At 28.6% G+C, this 19,365-nt stretch overlaps 5 protein-coding genes across 5 annotated transcripts; all 5 read right to left on the reverse strand.

Moving 5' to 3' along the window:
- Window positions 1-2,932: 2,932 nt before the first annotated feature.
- OCT59_025872 (uncharacterized protein) lies at window positions 2,933-3,190 on the reverse strand (the record flags this gene model as incomplete). Its single annotated transcript, XM_066142781.1, has 1 exon — window positions 2,933-3,190. The coding sequence occupies one exon, from the start codon at window positions 3,188-3,190 to the stop codon at window positions 2,933-2,935; it is 258 nt and encodes an 85-aa protein (XP_065992360.1).
- A 392-nt stretch (window positions 3,191-3,582) lies between these two features.
- OCT59_025873 (uncharacterized protein) lies at window positions 3,583-6,609 on the reverse strand (the record flags this gene model as incomplete). Its single annotated transcript, XM_066142782.1, has 2 exons — window positions 3,583-3,759; window positions 5,518-6,609. 2 exons carry the CDS (start codon window positions 6,607-6,609, stop codon window positions 3,583-3,585), a joined length of 1,269 nt encoding a protein of 422 aa, XP_065992361.1.
- Window positions 6,610-9,410: 2,801 nt separating this feature from the next.
- OCT59_025874 (uncharacterized protein) lies at window positions 9,411-10,663 on the reverse strand (the record flags this gene model as incomplete). Its single annotated transcript, XM_066142783.1, has 3 exons — window positions 9,411-9,847; window positions 9,925-10,269; window positions 10,477-10,663. The coding sequence occupies 3 exons, from the start codon at window positions 10,661-10,663 to the stop codon at window positions 9,411-9,413; spliced, it is 969 nt and encodes a 322-aa protein (XP_065992362.1).
- A 3,581-nt stretch (window positions 10,664-14,244) lies between these two features.
- OCT59_025875 (uncharacterized protein) lies at window positions 14,245-15,009 on the reverse strand (the record flags this gene model as incomplete). The annotated part of the gene is made up of 1 exon (XM_025330271.2): window positions 14,245-15,009. The coding sequence occupies one exon, from the start codon at window positions 15,007-15,009 to the stop codon at window positions 14,245-14,247; it is 765 nt and encodes a 254-aa protein (XP_025180981.1).
- Window positions 15,010-17,205: 2,196 nt separating this feature from the next.
- OCT59_025876 (uncharacterized protein) lies at window positions 17,206-18,429 on the reverse strand (the record flags this gene model as incomplete). The annotated part of the gene is made up of 1 exon (XM_066142784.1): window positions 17,206-18,429. One exon carries the CDS (start codon window positions 18,427-18,429, stop codon window positions 17,206-17,208), a length of 1,224 nt encoding a protein of 407 aa, XP_065992363.1.
- Between the last annotated feature and the right edge of the window lie 936 nt (window positions 18,430-19,365).

Here is a 19,365-nt window from a genome sequence, read left to right on the forward strand (position 1 = left end):
TCATTTACAAAATAAATAAGAACGTACGCTTTTGTATGCCTTTGAACACTGTTGATGACAAATGTTGTACTAAATCTAATCTCTATTATACTTAAGTATGCAAAAAATATAAGCAAAATATGGGTTTCCACGCATGGTTATCGCGCTAAAGAAAAAATTGGTGTTCTATTCTTTTTCACAATAGATCATACTGTTGTCCTTTAAAGATTGGGAGTAAAAAATCGTAGATAGATGGAATGGAAAGAGTAGAAATTTTTCTTTAAACCTCTCTTTTTATGCTAGCTGACTATCATCATAACGTGCCCAAAAGGTACCAACAAGTGTGCAAATGAAAACGGAATTAAATAAATCCCCATCGACCACATGTTCAAAGAGTCACACTATTTCATTAAAATATGTACCAAATATAGTGCTCCGAATTATTCTATTTCAGGTGTCTAAAAGTAAGAAAGTGTCTGTGCAAGATACTCTAGTGGTACTCGACATGCATTTAATTTCTCATTGATATAAACATCACTTCCTATTTTCTTTAACAGTATACGAATAAACCCATGATTTTTTATTTTTCACGTCCAACCACTAAATAATACGTGAAGCGTAGCTTGTCCTCTCTTTCCCGAACTGTTTTAAGATTTCGAGTAAAAAGATAAAATGAACAAAAATCCTAATACTTAAATGCATGTTGTATCAGTTTCCGCTAGCGATATGTCCACTTTATAGTATAGGCATTACGTAATTTTTGAATTAACCCTGTTTTAATGTTCACAGACAATACAGTATGTGTCCCTAATATTGTCCTGAAATTAACCGGCCCTTAAAGTATTCCCATCGACACTACCTTTGAAGAAAAGTCTGTTGTAGATCATATACAGCACGTAAAACAATCCTTCAATCATTAGGTTAGTTCTGAGATATATACACGTATTTCTTGTTATTTTTTTAATTGTATATTCTAATGACAACATAGTTGACCGAAAAATGTTGCGAAGTATGTCAGCATTTGATAGTATTTATTTCGAAGTGTGTTTTGTAAATGACTGTCTTTCTTTGTACACACCCAAAAAAGATGATATAATCCGAAAATTATAATATTTTCAAAAAAAAAAAAAGAGTTCTCAGTACGTATTACAAGTATTTGAATATCGGGTAGCTTATTTCATCATATGTATAACAAATCTTTGAAGTATAATTTATGTCTGGAAGGATTTTTATTTTTTCACGTATCATAATCTATTCAAAGGTGTCCCGACTACGAGACCGTGACTCAGGCTGCTTTATTTTGAGAATCTGGTGAAACCGCCAGGTGACACTTATCATTGGAGGATGTTACAAAAACTACTCACGAGTCCAACAGTCGTTGCAAAGCAACGGGTCACAACTAGTAATAATTAATTTTATTATAAATTTATTAAAATTGTAAAATTTAATAAAATTTTCCAATAAATTTCCAATAAATTTTTATAAAAAAAAAGATCTCTAACGAAATTATTTTATTAAAAAAAAATTTCGAGCCAAAATCCTCAATATTCTTATTTAAAAAAAAATATTTTCAATTAAAAGACTTTTAAATAAAATTCTCCATCAAAAAAAGACTAACCTATAAAAAACTAACCGACGAAAATTATTAAAAAAAACTCTTCTAGTATATAAATATTTTAAATTTGGATTTTTAGTAAATGTCAATATTTAATTATATATTATTGGATGATTAAACTAAATAATAGTCTAATAGCACGTATCCGATAATATTATTATTATGCTAATACATAGTAATACGAGATAACCGACCTAAATAACAATTATGTAAAATCTGCATGAACTTATGAGGATAACTGATCATCTTGGTTACATCATATTATCCAATCACTTAAAGTTTTTCTTCGGCACTTTAATCAAATTTATAAAATAGGTAAAAAACCCGTATGGCATATTATTTAATTATACAAATTACAAAAAAGTTTGATAAAATTTTAGATTTCAATTCTCCATATTCAAATATCGATCGTTGGGCATAAGAAAACTAAATTTGTCGCTCATTATGACTATCAAAATGAATTTGTAATTGGATTTTTTTCTTTTATTAGCAAAGTCAGCACAAATTGAAATAAATCTGACAAATTGAGTATATAATATAAGGTAATAAATTGAATAAATTGAACAAATATTTTATAACCAACTTTTTCCAGATGATCAATAACTCTTTTAGATAGACCATTCGCTCAACTATAATCATTAATTTTTTGCTTTACAGATTTAAATAAAAAGGAATATAGATCTCGATCCTTTTTTTTAAAGCTACCTAAAAAAAATTGGTTAATTTTAACTTTATAGTGACAATTAAAATAATATTTTCACCAGAGATAGATTTCACATTATGGCCCGAATAAAACCTTTTGCTATTTAAATTAAACAGTCATAAAATGGTTTAGAATTACTCTATGAAAATCGATGCACAGAATTTATCTAAAAATGCCTATGATTAGTAATTTTTATCGTTACAAAGTGATTTATACTCATATATCTAATACTGATGACAATATAATGAAAATATCATACGATATATCATTTCATTATTCATTAGTTTATTTGGAATCACAATTTAGCTTCTCCATCTTTTTCCCAGACCTTTAACGAAACTTATAATTGTCATTCACGTGATTTTATATTGAACAATCGAATTTTATATCCTATAAATGAGATTATTACATTTCATGGGAAACAATATTTTATTGATAAATTTGTAAATTTGCTAAACATATAGCTTTATTTATTTATATGTATATATGATATTTCACTTAGTAATTTAAATATAATAAATATAACAATATCATTCTGATAAAAATGTTTGATAAAGAAAAAATATATATATATAATTATATACGATAATAATCTTCTCAATTCTCAAATCTAAATTTGCCAGAATTTATACTATTTAAACAGAATTTTTCTGATCGTCATCAATCACAGTATCAAGATCATCAAGATCATCTGTAAAAGTAAGTAATTGAGATTTAGGTGTAATAGTTGATTGGTTGCTTTTAAAATTTTTAAAAATATTTTCTTTGTAATAACCTTCATCAAAATCTTTAAAAAATGCTCTACGACGTTCATGGTATTCGGTATTAGTATCAAGCGCTATTAAAAAAGCAATTGGCCTATTGTCTGGATTTGAATCCCAACAACTTTTCATTATGTCAATATATTCTTTTGGTGCTTCCCACTCTTCTATTTTAGGTCTCATCCCTCTACATATATTTAATATTAGGCATTTATCATGTATATGATCAGCAAAAGGTTGCCTTCCAGTTGCTATAAAATACATAATCATACCGAAGCTATACATATCTGCCGCCTTAGTATAGGGTTTTCCTCTCAACACTTCAGGAGCCATATAAGACATAACTCCACACATATGTTTTTCGTTCATATCATTAATATCTCCACATAATCCAAAATCTGAAATAAATAAATCAAAAGAAACAAGATGACCAGTTGCTAATATATTTCCTGTATGAAGATCTCGATGAACTATATTTTTATTATGCAAGTGACTAATACCACGAATAATTTTATTTATTGCTTTCATTTTTCCCTCCATTCGATATCTTTATAATAATTAGTCATCCAATTATTAAGATCTCCACCTTCCGCATATTTAAGAACCATAATATAATTTTTTGTATTAGGATCTTGAGATATTCCGAACATTTCAAGAATATTTCCTTGATAAGTACGTGTTTTTGTTGAGTACTTTTTAATCTATTAAAATATCAATTTTTCAGTTATAATAATACTATTATTTAAATTGAATTTAATAAAAAAATTTCATACCTCATTCAAAAATTTATCAGGAATATTTTGTGAATTATCTAAACACTTTAAAGCAACTTCTTCATTATACTTTCTTTCATATTTATATTCCTCTTCATTGTAAATTAACGGACCATCATTCCATATTGCTGAATATACTGTAGAAAACCCACCTTGTCCTATTTTTTCAATGTTACTAAATTGATCGTAAGGTATCCATTCAAATATTACATAATAATAGCCACCTATATTCGATCGCATTTCTTGAATGAGATTATCAATCCTTTTATTTCCACTGGTCCAATTTTTATTTAAACTGCTTATTTGACACGGTTTACACCATTTATAATGTATATGATTATCATCTATATATTTTTCATCACATTTTTCACATCGTTCAAATTCAACTATTCTAATATAATTTTTTGAATCTGGATTTTGAGATATTCCATATATTTTACAACTACTATGATTTTCAATTTGACTAGAATCAATCTATTAAATAAAAAAAATTGTATTATTAAAAAATTGAATATATTGTAAATAAACTTGAATATTAAAATACAAAAATATTTATAATTCATACATTTTTTAGAAGTTCAGTTATATCTTGTGAATCGTGTACCTTTAAAGTAACTTTCTTATTCGATTCCCTTGTTTGTTCTTTCTTACAATATGATGGTCCATCAATCCAAATTGCTGAATATACTGCATCAGTTTCTGTTTCTTTAATATCACTTAATTGATCATATGGTATCCATTCAAATATTATATCGCCATTACTAATTTGTAATTGCATTTTTTGGATAAAATAATCAATTTCCTCATTTCCGCTGGTCCAGTTTGTAAAATTATTTTGTAAATTATCTAATTTGCATGGTATGCAATGCCCGTACCATACATAATAACGTTTAAATATTTCACTATAACCGCATTTTTCACAATAATATAAATGATCAAAATGATCAAGAACCATAATATAATCTTTTGTATCTGGATCTTGAGATATACCATAAATTTTATGATCATGACCATCACGATCACTATTAATTGAGTGATATTCCATAAGCTTATATAATAAAAAAAATTAATATTACGTTAAAAAAGAAAAGGATAATATTTTGTATAAATAATTTCATACCTCATCTAGAACTTCCTCATTTATATTTTGTGAATTATACACATATTTTAAAGCAACGCCTTTATTTGGTGATTTTCTTATTAATTTCTTTTTTCCAGAATGATAACTTAACGGGCCATCAATCCATGTTGCTAAATATAATGTAGTTGGACCATTGCCTATTTTTCGAGTAATATTTAAATGATCATACGGTATCCATTCAAATATATTATCGTCAACTTTTATTTGTCTTGATCGAATTTCTTGAATCAATTTATTAATAGTTTTATCCTCGCTAATAAACTTGTTTTCTAAATCTTTTAATTGACATTCTCTACACCATTCATACGCTCGCATGCCACAATTTTCGCAAAAGCCATGATAAACCATCATATACTCTTTTGTATATGGATGTTGAGTTATTGCAATTATTTTACGTCCAATGCGAAATGAATCATGTTTTTCAATCTAATAAAATAAGTAGTTATCGAATAAAAAAAAAAGAAGAAAATCAGTTAATTAATGCAGCACATTTTAACAATCTTTAACATAATCAACTAATTTAATTTTAAAATAATGATAATTACCTCTTTTATAAATTCAGTTGCACTTAGTGAATTGGTACTTTTTATAACTTTTATAACAACTTTTCTATTTGATTTCCTCCTATATATTTTTTTATTAAAATCATAATACAATGGACCATCCCTCCATATTGATGAGTAGAGCGTACAGGATTCATCATAATTTTCCATTTTTTCAGTTTTTCCAAAATCATAGTGTAGTATCCATTCAAATGTCGTATATTTTGGATCATTAATTTTTTCTAATTGCTTTTGTCGAATATAATCATCAATCTTTACATTTTCACTAGTCCAATTTTTAAAATTTTTTACAAAATAATTCGTTTGACATGATTGACACCATTTATTCTCGTCATTATCGTCTTCAGTATTTTTGGTTAAATTTTCTAAGCACTCATTACAATCTACTACAAGGCCCTCTTTTATTATGCCACTAGGTATATATATAAATTTAATAGGAAAATCATAAAACTCCATGCAAAATAATAATAAAATATATGAAAAAAGAAGTATTTCCAAGGCACCTATTTCTAAGAAACTAAGGTCAAATAAATAATTTGAATCTAATATAACAAACAATATAGATGCATATGATGAAGTTAATATAATTTTTGTGGAAATGAAACATGAATAAAAAATTTTTTCAAAAAAATTTTCAATGTTAGTTACATAATAAAGAAAAGATCTGAATTCTTCCATACGCATCTCTCTCATTATAGCAAAACTAGTTTCACGTTTAAGATAAGGAATATAAAAATCAAGAAAAATCATCATCTTGATCTGATTAATCATCAAAATCGGATAATACATTAATTTTATTTTTAAAGGTTTAATTTCATCTTCAATAGATTCAATTAAACGTTTGGATCCATCATCAATAGATGCAAATTCATGTTTAATACTGGATTTAAAAACACGTTTAAATTCTTCATATTCTTCATCAGCGGAATAAAAATCACAAAAAAGAAACCAGTCTCGACATATCACAAACAAAACTGTCATACATAATGAAGCTGCGAAAATAGAATATGAGAAAGCTATGAAAATAGAAAACAAGAAAATGACCAATCTGATGTCAATATTGATTAGACCCATGATTTTTATTTTTTTTAAAAAAAAAATAAAAATAAAAATAAGAACGATAAATAAAAGGTCACATACACTGTTTATATAGTTTAATAATAAGATTATTGGTTAAACTATATTAAGAACATCACATGCAAACAAAATTCTTTTCATTTATCGCCTAAACCAGCTGATCTGCGGTCAAATCATGATTTTTATAGCGACTACTATTTTACTTTGTTTTATTTACTATTTTTGGATTAGGTTACCGTTGATTTAAGAGATCTGCATCCCAAACATTGTTTTATTTTCCAAAATTAATTTAAGCAGTCCTAGTAGGACCCGAGCAAGGACAGGTCCTGAGAATGAGCCAAAAAATAATGTAGATCGCTTCTATTTGTGGATAATTCCGACCAGCATTACATAGTGCCGGCCCTGAAGAAATGCGTAGAGCTAATAGTAAATGTGTGCCGATCTCTCCTGACCTACTTGATTGGTTGCAATAATACCTAATTGCGTGCGCAAGTGGAAGCTGTGCAAATTCGCAAAAAGCGACTTCAGTTCTTGTAAACTAATGTCAATGTTGACAAAAAACTTTTAAAGTTAATGTTCATTTATTTCTGTCACTGTATGTTCATGTAAGATTTATGTCTATTTTATTATATCTAGAATATCAATGAAGAAGCCAGATCATAGAGTTATTGTTGGATATAGGTTTAAATAAAGGTGCTTTACGGGTATTAGTAAGAATATCATTTCGCTTTGTAAAATAGAACTATGAATAGCTAATAAAGATGGTCATCAGTCCTAACCGTGGTCCTACAGTCTTACACCTTAAAAAGACAGACTGGTCCATCTTGGTGTAGAACTGCGGTCTTTCGGTCCTGTATCACATATAATAAGACCATCGGTCTTTTTAAGGACCACAGTCTTTTTAAGACCAATCAGTATTTTTTTTTTTTAGCTTTAAATTTAATTTATTATATGAAGACTGGTATGAGGACTGGTCCTACTGCGCCATAAAAAATGCAAGACCGCAGTCCAGTCCTACAAGTCCTGGGACCGGACTGAGTAGGACCGTTAGGACCGATGACCATTCTTAATAGCCAAGCAATTAACTTATTTATTTTTGCAAATATTATTTCACATATGGGCAGAGCCGCAGCAAAAGGTGAGTTCGGCCAACCAATCAGATTTTGAGTATCGGTCTGGGGGATCAAATATATTTAGTAAAAAGACTCGCAATTTAAGTTTTTTTTTCCATTGTATGTACTGCTGTTATTAAAAAAACGTCAGAAATATCGTAAAATCATTTTTTTATTTTTAATAAAAAATATGGAATATGATATGCAAAATGGAAGCTAATATTTTCAAATGTTGGCTGTAAAAAAATTTTTTTAAGTTATAAAGAAAAATTAAGAAAAATCACATGAAAATCATGCGAAAACTTAAATTGCGATTTTCTTGAAATTACGTGATTGTCTGAACCTCACCTTTTGCTGCGAGTCCGCCTATATAATTTTGAATTGTACGGACATTGATATCAGCTTTTCACATAATCGAAGATGTGTTACAAAAAATAAGAGCCAGATGCTAGTCAATCTTGCCCCTCAACAAATATAAATGAAATTCAAAACAAAGTTATTAATCACTGATAATACAAAAGTAGATAAGACGTGTACGGGTATTTTATTTTTATTTTCAGGAAATTATAGTCTCGTATATATTTTTTCTTACTCGTTTGTTTTAGAGTCTTGCAATAGACTTGATATTTATACATTTGTGAAGTTCTCGTGGGGTCACAAGTATTTGCATATATACTGTACTCCAAGTATAGTTCGTGTCGTTCATGTAAAGAAGTCATCAAAATGTTTGTCATGGATCATCGTTACCATGATTTGAAGTGTGTTAGATGATGGAACTAGCAAAAATATTGGGTCAATCGGTGGAGGTGAAAGCGTTTACGAATCAGTTGTTAGGTAAAGGTCTAGACCTTAAAGGTTTGAACTGACAGTTTGTTGGAAATAAATTGACGATTTGAATAATTTTGGATAGAAATTTATTCTACTAAAGAAATTGGCAGTAGCGAGCGAAGTGACGAATACCTATTAAATACGCCACAACAGATTGTAGTAATTATTCGTTACATTTTTCTTATGCTCTATTTTTTTTTTTATTTTTGTAAAAAAGATGACTTATTATCAGATTTAAAAATATCGTGCTAAATGCAATAAAAAGCAAAATAAGGCCACACAAATTCAATTTTTTGGTTCACGTAACATTAAAATTTAAAATTGACCTGGGGACCCAGGGTTTATTGTTTATTAATAAAAAAAGTTTATATTTTATTTTTATTTTATTTTTAAAATATCAACACGACTGGGATCCAACATTACAAAAGAACAATTTTAAACTAAAAGTCTAATGAATTCTAAGCTAGTGATAAAACCCAACTTCTCGGGTGAAGCCCGAAGGAGTCGCCTTGCCCGTTCTTTACAAATGACAAACAGGTATAGCCTTATGTCGTGGAGAAAACAGGTAAAGAAAAAGAAGAACTAAAACAGTCTTACCAAAATCCCAAGAAAAATGAACAAGAAAAATTAATAAAACCCGTATTTTGCTTTCAGCCCTAAGGCTGCCACTTGTCAATACTGTCATAAGTGGAGTGGTTCACACTATTCTAAATTGTTTGATATGTTTACAAACATGCATGATGACGTAGGGGTAAGTTAGACGCCAAAATGTAGAATGTAAAGTATAAAATAGAAAAAAATGAATTTAAGACTCATTACATGAGTAATATATATATATAAAAAAAAGAAAAAACTAAATTAATTAGAATTAAGACTAGAAAATAGGGAGTCAGATAGGTAACTATTCGCTGGTCTTGGTCGTTTATGGTCATGTGATTGTGACGAAGCGGAAGGATAGGACACCGTATCCCTCTTGTTAGGTCGATATTCCACTGATTTAGTATCATCTGAGGTATGTGAAAGCGAACCAAAGAGATCTCTATGGTAAGCGGCTGACTGATAAGGTCTAGGAGCGTACGGTTTACTTATAAAATCATTGTAATCTTGATATTTATCCATCCATTTCTTCCACTTGTTACGCTGTTTCTTTTTGGAAGGCATTGGAGGTGGGGAAGGTTGTTTCATGTACATATGATAGTCTTCAGTCCAGACCGTCAATTGTCGAGTCGACAATGCTCGACGATAATAATGTTTGAGTGTAGTACCCATTGCGTTAGCGGCGGATGAATCGTAATCTAGAGGGTTAGATTTACGTATATTGACTGATGGAGGTAAATCGGTCGTTCAGGGTTGTATTGTAAAAAATAACTACTGTCCACTTTTGACGGATCTACGGGGTTATGACCGTAGTAAATAGGAGTTTGTCTAAGCGGTTCTAAAAAAGTACCAAGAGCCGCAATTTCTTCAGCATTCAAATAATGAGGAATTGTATTAGCACCAGAAGGCCTATATGAGGTCGAAGCTTGTGATCGAGCTATAGGTGTAATACTGGAATTTTCCAGCGCGTGGTGAGGTATCTTGAATGTGTAATCATTGAGATCAGGTAATAATTTCTCCTTTGGAAAACGTTTGAATTTCAAATGATGGATAGGTGAATAGATATGTTGAGATTCATAGAACAGGAAGCGGTAACGTCTTCCTGCAGCAAGTTTATCCTCTTTTATAGTGCGGGATGTAGGATTAATATTTTTAAAGACCCGCCTACAATGTCTCTTGAAGCGGGTTTCCTGTTTACGCTTTGTTGCAGGGTTGTTGCTAAGGTTAAGTTCGAAATCCGAAAGGTGTTTCCTATAAATGTAGGCACCTGAATGTTTGCGTATGAAATTACTACTGTTGGCTACAAGGCCAACTTTGTATCGAATACCTAAACGATTGGAAAACATATCATTTTTCCATCGATGTTGCCAAAGATCGTATACATGATCTGCGTGTGAAGATTTTGAATTTATAAATCCTGGGTCCGAATCAGGCACAGGTTTCAAATGATGATTGATTTCTTTTCTCGAAAATTCAGATTGGTGAGTACCACAAGCATGTCTATTTAGAGACATGATGAAAGGGCTCGGGCTATGACATCGGGTGGAAAGATTAAATAAACCAGGTGTATGAGCATGTTCACAAGGAATGTAAATACCAAAGTGGAAGCGATAACGCTTATAAGAAAATGAGAAGAAAGTTTTTGTAATGGTGTTCTTCAAAGTTCTTTTAGAAGCACGTGACTTGATAAAGTCAATTCGTTCCAGTAATTTCCGGCGAATCAAATCAAAATACTTTTGTTGAATACGTCGGGGTAAAACTTTTTGTAAGGTAAAAAAGTGTGTGAGCATTTTACTAATTTGATATTTTGTGTTAGGCAAATAGCTCGTGGACGTGTACGAAATAGGCGTAGAATCCATGTGATAATCATTGGTGTGTAAATATAAATGAAGATTATTGGTGTCTGAGAAAGGATCAGCAAGCTCAAAAAAGAAACTTTTTGAGCGTCTAAATTCGTAAATCTTGTTATAACCGGTTCGGCGTTTTGTCATCACGTGAAATTTTTTCACAGAGACAAGGAAAGTATTTTCATGAGCGTTGGACATATTATTAAACGTATTTGAGGATAAAGGTAAAGGTAAAGGTAAAATAGTCAGTTCGTTATGAACAGACTGGAGTGGAACAGGCGTATCTTCTGTATCCATTTCTCTCACAGGACAAGGGTAATAAAAGGAGACCTTTCCGTAGAGGCCACCAAGTGGTCCTCGCTCCTTAGAAAAAACTATAAGTGTTTGTGAAAAAAAGGTGTATTACTGCGGCTTTTTAACAAAAAAAACGGAAAGGGGAGAGAGTTTTTTTTTTTTTCCAAAAAGTTTATATGTAAAATCGTGGCATCTGATTGTAATTAATTTATTTTGGCCACGTGATAAACTTACCCGCCAATAAAATTACGTATTTATCACATGATAAACTTTTTATATATAAACTTTTTTTTTATTGAAATTTGAAAAAGTGACCCGGCCGGATGAAGTGAACCAAAAAATCGAATTTGTGTGGCCTAAAACATTTTTTTGTAAGTTCTTATGTTTATGACTCTTTATAATCTGGAAATATTGCTTTTAGGTTATATTTTCACTAATTTTCTTGTTCTCCTTTTCTAGATTCCCACTTTAATTTATTATTTTCTTGCATAAATTAATTTTTTTAAAAAAATTTTATAGCATTGAATGATATTATTATTTTATCTTGTAATGAAACCGGGTGCATGTTATATACAAAAAAAATTTTTTTTTTATAATACAAGTTTATATTGTGTGTCCACTATTATCATCGTCTTTTAATGAAATATTTTACTAATACGTTTCTATTTCTAATTTTTTTTTTCTCTTTAGAAAGCCAGGTCTTTATGCATAGAATTTTGATAGGGAATCTACAAGTACTTTTTTTTGTTTATTTTTTTTTAGCAAAACGCTTTACTAACGTTTTGGTTTTTCTTTTTTTAGGCATCCAGGACATCAGACGCGTAGGGATTCGGTAAGAGAGGAATCATATTTTTTGATTTATCTTAACGAAATATTTCTAACTTTGTTTTTTTTTCTTTTTTTAGGTGACCAGTTCCGATTTTAAAGTACCGGAATACCAGTAAATATTAAATCAAATCTTCAACTAACATGATCTCCTTTTACCTCTGATGAAAAAAACTACTTTTAAAAAAAACTCACGAAGTTTCCTTAACTAACATTTCTTACTTTATTTTTGTCCTAAATTTGTGATATTGGAGATGGATAAATTTCGTAATGTTCCGTTACAAAACTTTGATTTTATTAAAAACATTTTTAGATTTCAATTTCATCACGCTCATCATCATATTCTGAATCAGCAAAATTACTTTCTACATCACTTGTATTTTTATTCTCTTCATCTGAAGTATCTTGGTAAGTAAATTGTTTAGCCTTTGTGAGTATAATTCAAATGAAGATTCGTTCTTATCTAAATCACTTAAATCCTTATAATTACTATCAAAACTGACGTCCCAAGCATGTTCTTCCAAATGATTGTTGCCATTAAATTTTCATATTCTCGGTAAAAATTTAGTTCTTATCTACAAATCTTTTTCCAAATCCTTACAATCATGCTTACCAATATTTGTTTAAATATTCGTATTTGCTAATATTTGCTGGGTTTATCATCAAACAAATATTTAATAAATTTAAATCTAGAAGTTTATTTTTTAAGTGTTAAGTAAGGAAAAAATATATAATTTTGCTAGTATTAGTTTGAAGTTTTAAATTTCTCACTATATTAAGTAAATTCTAAAGTTTCTTTTACTTTCGTTACCTTTAATAATAAAAAGTATATCAACTTCCAAGCAAGATCCAAGTGAAGTAATAAATGATATACAAAATTTTTTTTATAAAATCATAGTAGCATATGGCTCTTGAATTTTTGTAAAATTTAGGCCTGCATTATTAATTATTCATCAGCAATACAATTATTTTAATGACTATACTGCGCCACAATTTTTTTTTACTGACGTGACATTTCCTATGACTGATAAATAAAGTACTGATAGTATAGGACTATAGGTAGCTACTGGAGGTGTTCTTAAAAATAAGAACAACCTTTAAATTACATATAAATAAACAGAACTTTCCTGTATCGCTTTGGGGAAAGTAACTTGCAAATATGTGACTACTTATTATTTTATCACAAATCACGATAGCGATTATTTTGTCAATCATTTATAATTTTTTTAATATTTATGTAACGGGATGAAATAATGATTAATAATTAAATAAAAAAGATTCCAAATTAGGGTGGATGCAAATCACGTGATCACACCTATGATCGTGAACAATTTGGATGGTCGAGTCTTCATTATTCGGCACTTTTCAATCAGAATATTTTCTTTGTTTTGTGAACTTGACTCCAGTGGTTTGTAAGATGGCAGGAGAATACCTTCTGAACATTACCATTTTTGTTTGTACGAATCCTACTGTATCCAGATATTCGAAACTAACGGCCACTAATTTTTGTTAAAAACTTTCATCAGGATTTCCAAAGAATAACTTACAACAAAAAAGTAAACCCCATTTTTCATCTGGTGTGAGGTTTCTAACAGTATCGGACGCCTCTGCTATTTCCATTTATTTTTTCTTCATTTATTTTCCTTCTCTTTTCCTTTTATTTGCTCTGTTTTTGTTTATTTTTTTCTTCGTTCTTCCCTATTTAATGGTCTCTTTTTGTTCTTAAAACTCTTTATTATTGAAAGATTACATAGTGTTTATTATAATAAGTCAACAATAATAAAAAAAAAATAAAAAAATAAATAAAATTTTTTGGGGGGAAAATTTGCATGATGATAAGCAAAAAGGACCTCACTATTATCAGGAATATTAAAGTGGTCATATGAATTATTACTATGAAATGCTATTAAAAATAATAAAATCATTAAAGGAGGTTATACAGTAATTATTAACAAATGCTCAATTTATACATAAACAAACGTTATATTAAATATCTATTATTTTTTTTTTTTTAATTTAACTTTATTAATATTATAATAATTATATATAACAATCTATTATAATAGACGTATACATCTGTTAATAAAGCATCTATCTAAAAATTTAAAACTATACTAAAATTACTAAAGTCAATCCAAAATACTAAAATTAGAAGAATAATAAGAAGGTCTAAAAGTAACTAAACTGTTATATTTCCATAAATCTTCTACACCCAATTCATACCAAATATTTTTAGCTGCTACATCATTATTAAGATAATGCCCCGTCCATCTTTGTAAAACGTCTGAAATAAAAATATTTTTCTTCTTCCCATCATGACCCAAACTAGGCAATGAAGATTTATATAGTTTACTTGCTTTTTTCATTTGCTTCGTAATACCCTGCCTTATTTCCCATTCAATAAATCTCTTGCATCGCTCGCTCCACATGAATTTTCTAGCCATATCATGTATATCCTCTACGAAACTTGCTATATTATCTTTGAAAACTTTATCTTCTATTTCCAAGAACAACCTTTCATTAACAATTCCTTTGATTGCTTCATGAAAAATTCTGCCATTAAAAACTACTTTTGACTTTTCGTTCAAAATATATAATAAACTTGCATGAAAATTATAATTAATTCTAAAATCTATTTTGTCTAACTTGTTTTTTAAATTTTCAAAAACTGCATTAATTATTTGAATTATTGATGTCTCTGTTTGATCACATATCCAAATATGTGTCCATGTTTCAGTTGTATAATTACAGCGTATACATCTCCCACTTTCATATAACTCTGGATTACGTTTATTCAATAAAGTAGCCACTGGTAAAATTTCCAAAAAAATTTTAACATTATAAGCATTATCAAAGTTATTCTTATCTGTATTTTCATCATTAAAGGCTTTCATAATAATTTTAATTGAATGATGCCAAACCCAACTATTACTTCATCTCTCAAAGACTAAATTGACTAATTTTTTATTGGTTAAATTTAAAATTTTTTCGCAAAGAATATTTTATTCTACTGTTAAATAATAAAATAATTTGTACATTAAAATTTTGTTTTGTTAAATACAATGTTAAAACTATTAAATTTTATACACTTAGTGATTTTAAAAAATTATTTTTTTTATTCTTATAAATTATTTTTTTACTGAGTATATTTTATTTGACGAATTTATTCTTATCCCTTAAACTGTAGGGGCTAAAATTAATTTTAAAAATTTTTAAATTTTTAAAATATCTTGAGATCTAGTGATCATATAAAGATGAAATTATATTTGTTAGATTCCTCTTATTAAGGCGCATTTAATGGTAATAAAATCATAACTCTAAAATTGATAAATAAAAAGTTATATTAATTTATAAATTTTTAGTTTTTATAAGTTATCCTGTCATATAATATTTGTAGAAGGACAATTTTATTTCTATCAGATTCTTCTCATTAAGACGCATCAAATGGTGGTAATTTTATATTTCTAGGGTTAATAGATAAAAAGATATTTTAATTTAAAAAATTTAGCTACTATTTGTTAAATTTGTCGATCATTTACTTTTAAAAAATCATTAATCAAATTGGAACTTTTTGTTCGATTTTTACTTAGAAAACACTATAGAATTTATTATAAAATATTGGTTTATGTAATAAAATATTTTAAGGTATTTAAAAATGTCTTTAATTAAAAAACAAAATTGCAGGCAAATTTGGTTGCAAAACAGTTTAAGGGATAATATCTGAAATCAAATTATTTACAATTATTTATTTTTAACAGGACTAGTTATAATGATATAAAAAGGGAAAATATCAATAACATTAAAAAGAAAATAGGGATAAAAAAAGGAAAATTACAATGATAAAAAAGGGGAAAATATGCCAATAAAAAAAGAAAAGCAATAACAAAGGAGAAGATATGACAATAATAATAGTAGAAAGGAAAAAATGATAAGGACAAAAAAGTAAGTAAAAAGTAAGTGAAAAAGTGATTAGACGAAAAGAAGTAAAAAATAATGATGGAAAACGAAAAGGAAGTGAAATAGATGATGAAGAACAAAAATAAAGTAAAAAGGAAGCGAAAAGAACAAGAAGGGGTACGAAAAGAGTGAAAAAAAGTAATCAGGACCGAAAATAATGGAACACGCCAACAATAAAAAAAAGAAAAAGAAAAAAAATTGGTTAGTGTCATTACAATAAATCGAAAAAACAAGAAAGATAGACCTATTTCAAATAAAAGCAGTAGACTTATTATCTAAAAAGAAAAATAAAGTTAGCAAAAAAGCACAAAATTATTAAAACAGTAAAATAACGAAAAATACTTAATTTGCTTCAAACAAACCATTTTTAAGTCGAAACGGCACTATGAAAAAAAAAGAAGACACGTTATTTAATAAACAAATAAACATTTATCAGATGATGATGTAATTGTAGCCAATCAAAAATATCAAATCTTCATAGAAAGATAAAACATTTTTATAAAAAGTTTCTTGAATGGTCACGTGCAATTTTGTTTGATTCTATGTGATTATAATATTATGTGTATAAAATAATCAAATAAATTATTTAAACTACAAACTAAGAAAGCTGTATTAAAATCTAAATATTTTACCATCCGGAAATAAAAATTTTTATTATTAAAATTAAACAACGATAATAGCGAGATAGAGTTTGTAATTTAGCGACAAGTTCTGTAAAAGCAATTATATAGTTATATAGGTAAAATGACACTCTTTATTACGAATAAAGAATATGAATATACAATATACTGTATGTTAGTGTACTTATTCAGGTTTGTACATTTTAGAGTAGAATTAAATTATTTTTTTTTTTTTACATTATAAGTTAATTTCATGTTCAAAAGATATAAGAAATTTCACTTCTATAATGAATAAATCAATTATATAGGCTAATTATATGCCTTTTTTATTTTATTAAAGTTAAATATTTCTATAATATAAGGAAATGAAATTATTAAATTGGTACCACTATTCTTCACATTTTATTATATTAGAAATAAAAGAAATAAAAACAAAAAGAAAATTCACATTATGAAATTAATTAATTATCTATACTTTTGTACATATACATACAGTATATATGAACTATATTTTTATGCAAAATCTTGAGGCATATTTGATGTTGCACTGCTACCGTCATTATTATGTTCTGAGTCCTCGTCTGAATCCTTTGGCAAAACGTTACCAGAGTCATCATTTGAAGCCGAATTTGATTCTTTCTTATCTGGATCATCTGGATCTGGCTCGTTAGCAGTTTTAGCTGGATCATCTGAATCTGGTTCGTTATATTCTTCAATTTTAGCTGGATCATCTGGATCTGGTTCGTTAGGTGTGACAGTTTTAGCTGGATCATCTGGATCTGGTTCGTTAGCAGTTTTTGCTGGATCATCTGGATCTGGTTCGTTAGCAGTTTTTGCTGGATCATATGGATCTGGCTCGTTAGTTGTGGCAGTTTTAGCTGGATCATATGGATCTGGCTCGTTAGTTGTTGTAGTTTTAGCTGAATCATCTGAATATGGCTCGTTAGTTGTAGCAGTTTTAGCTGGATCATCTGGATCTGGTTCGTTGGGTGTGGCAGTTTTAGCTGGATCATCTGGATCTGGTTCGTTAGTTGTAGCAGTTTCAGTTGAATAATCTGAATATGGCTCGTTAGGTGTGGCAGTTTTAGCTGGATCATCTGGATCTGGCTCGTTAGTAGTTTTAGCTGGATCGTCTGGATCTGGTTCGTTAGTAGTTTTAGCTGGATCGTCTGGATCTGGCTCGTTAGTAGTTTTAGATGGATCATCTGGATCTGGTTCGTTAGTTGTAGCAGTTTCAGTTGAATAATCTGAATATGGCTCGTTAGTTGTGGCAGATTTAGCTGGTTCGTAAGGTGTAGCATTAGGGGTAGTTGTGCTAGGTAAATCTTGTGCCTGAAGTAAACCATTAATTTCTTTATTTTTTGGAGATTTTTCACAAAGTTCAGATGGTTGGCCTACTTCTGGGGTGTTTCGTTCTAATTGACGATATGTTATTGCAAGTTGAATAAGTTGTTTCTCTTTTTCTCCTCCGAGAGCATGACCTAGGTCAATTATTTCATCTGCTTTATCTTGTTGGTCACAAGCTGGTGCATCAGCAAAAAGTGCTTCTATTGCACTAACAGATAAATCAGCACCCTCTGATTCTTTGTCAGTACCTTGAGTTAAATTCTTTATATCTTGAAAAATACTGACAGCTTGTGGGGAACCTTCATTTCCAAAACGTCTTTTGCTTATAGGAGCCCCATGAGAAATTATAGCAAATGACAAAAAAACTGAGAGAACTGATGATAGCCTCATTGGTAGTTTATCAAAAAAAGAATGTTTAAAACGATATTAAATGTTTATGATGGGAGATTTTAAAGTAGGGGAAAAATTTAGAGAGGGGGAAAAAAAGAGAAACTTAAGGGAGGAAATTTAGAGCACCAGCTCTATTGTATATAAATTTTTTTTTTTTTTTTTTTGGATGAAACGATATGAAGGATGAGTGAGTGAATGATAAAATTTTGAGATTATTTATATCTTTTGAAAAAGAGTGATTTACAAAATTATCATTATTTCCATCTTTAGTATTTGAGATTAAGTTAGGATATTTTACAGTATCGTTTCTCAATTTTTTATTGTCAATCATTATATGTCATCATCCAATAATAATGGGAGAATAAATTTAGGTAACCTTGAAAGAGCAATTAAAATAAATTTGATCGACGATAAATTACCCATTTGATTTCCGAAATATTCGAGTTTAAACACATAATAAACTTTTTTAAATTTTCATACTATATTTCGTTTTTTCGGAATTGTAAATCTATAACCTTTATTAATATCATTCTCAATAACTAAATTTTATATATAAAAGAATTTTCGTTTTATAATAATTTAAAATAAAAAAAAAAAGAAAAACTGATCTCCAAATTATTAGTATGATCGTCTTGCATTTTGTGTTACAATATGTTTATAAACCCTTTTAAATTAATTTGAAATATAATTCCGTTTATTAAATTAATTTCGGTTATTATGGAAAAAAAAAAAAAAAATTATTTTCCATATTTAAAGGATTTTCGGTGACTTATCCATAATTAACTATATCCCACATTTCGGATTTTCGGTGAATTACCCATAATTAAAAAATAATGAGAGTAAATCCCGGTATCAATCTATAATCATAAGTTATATAATTTTTATTAATTAAATAACATTTTTTTTTTTATACGTATAATCATATGATACGACAAA

The sequence above is a fragment of the Rhizophagus irregularis genome, chromosome 6 (assembly GCF_026210795.1).
Source record: "Rhizophagus irregularis chromosome 6, complete sequence".
NCBI classification, from domain to species: Eukaryota; Fungi; Glomeromycota; class Glomeromycetes; order Glomerales; family Glomeraceae; genus Rhizophagus; species Rhizophagus irregularis.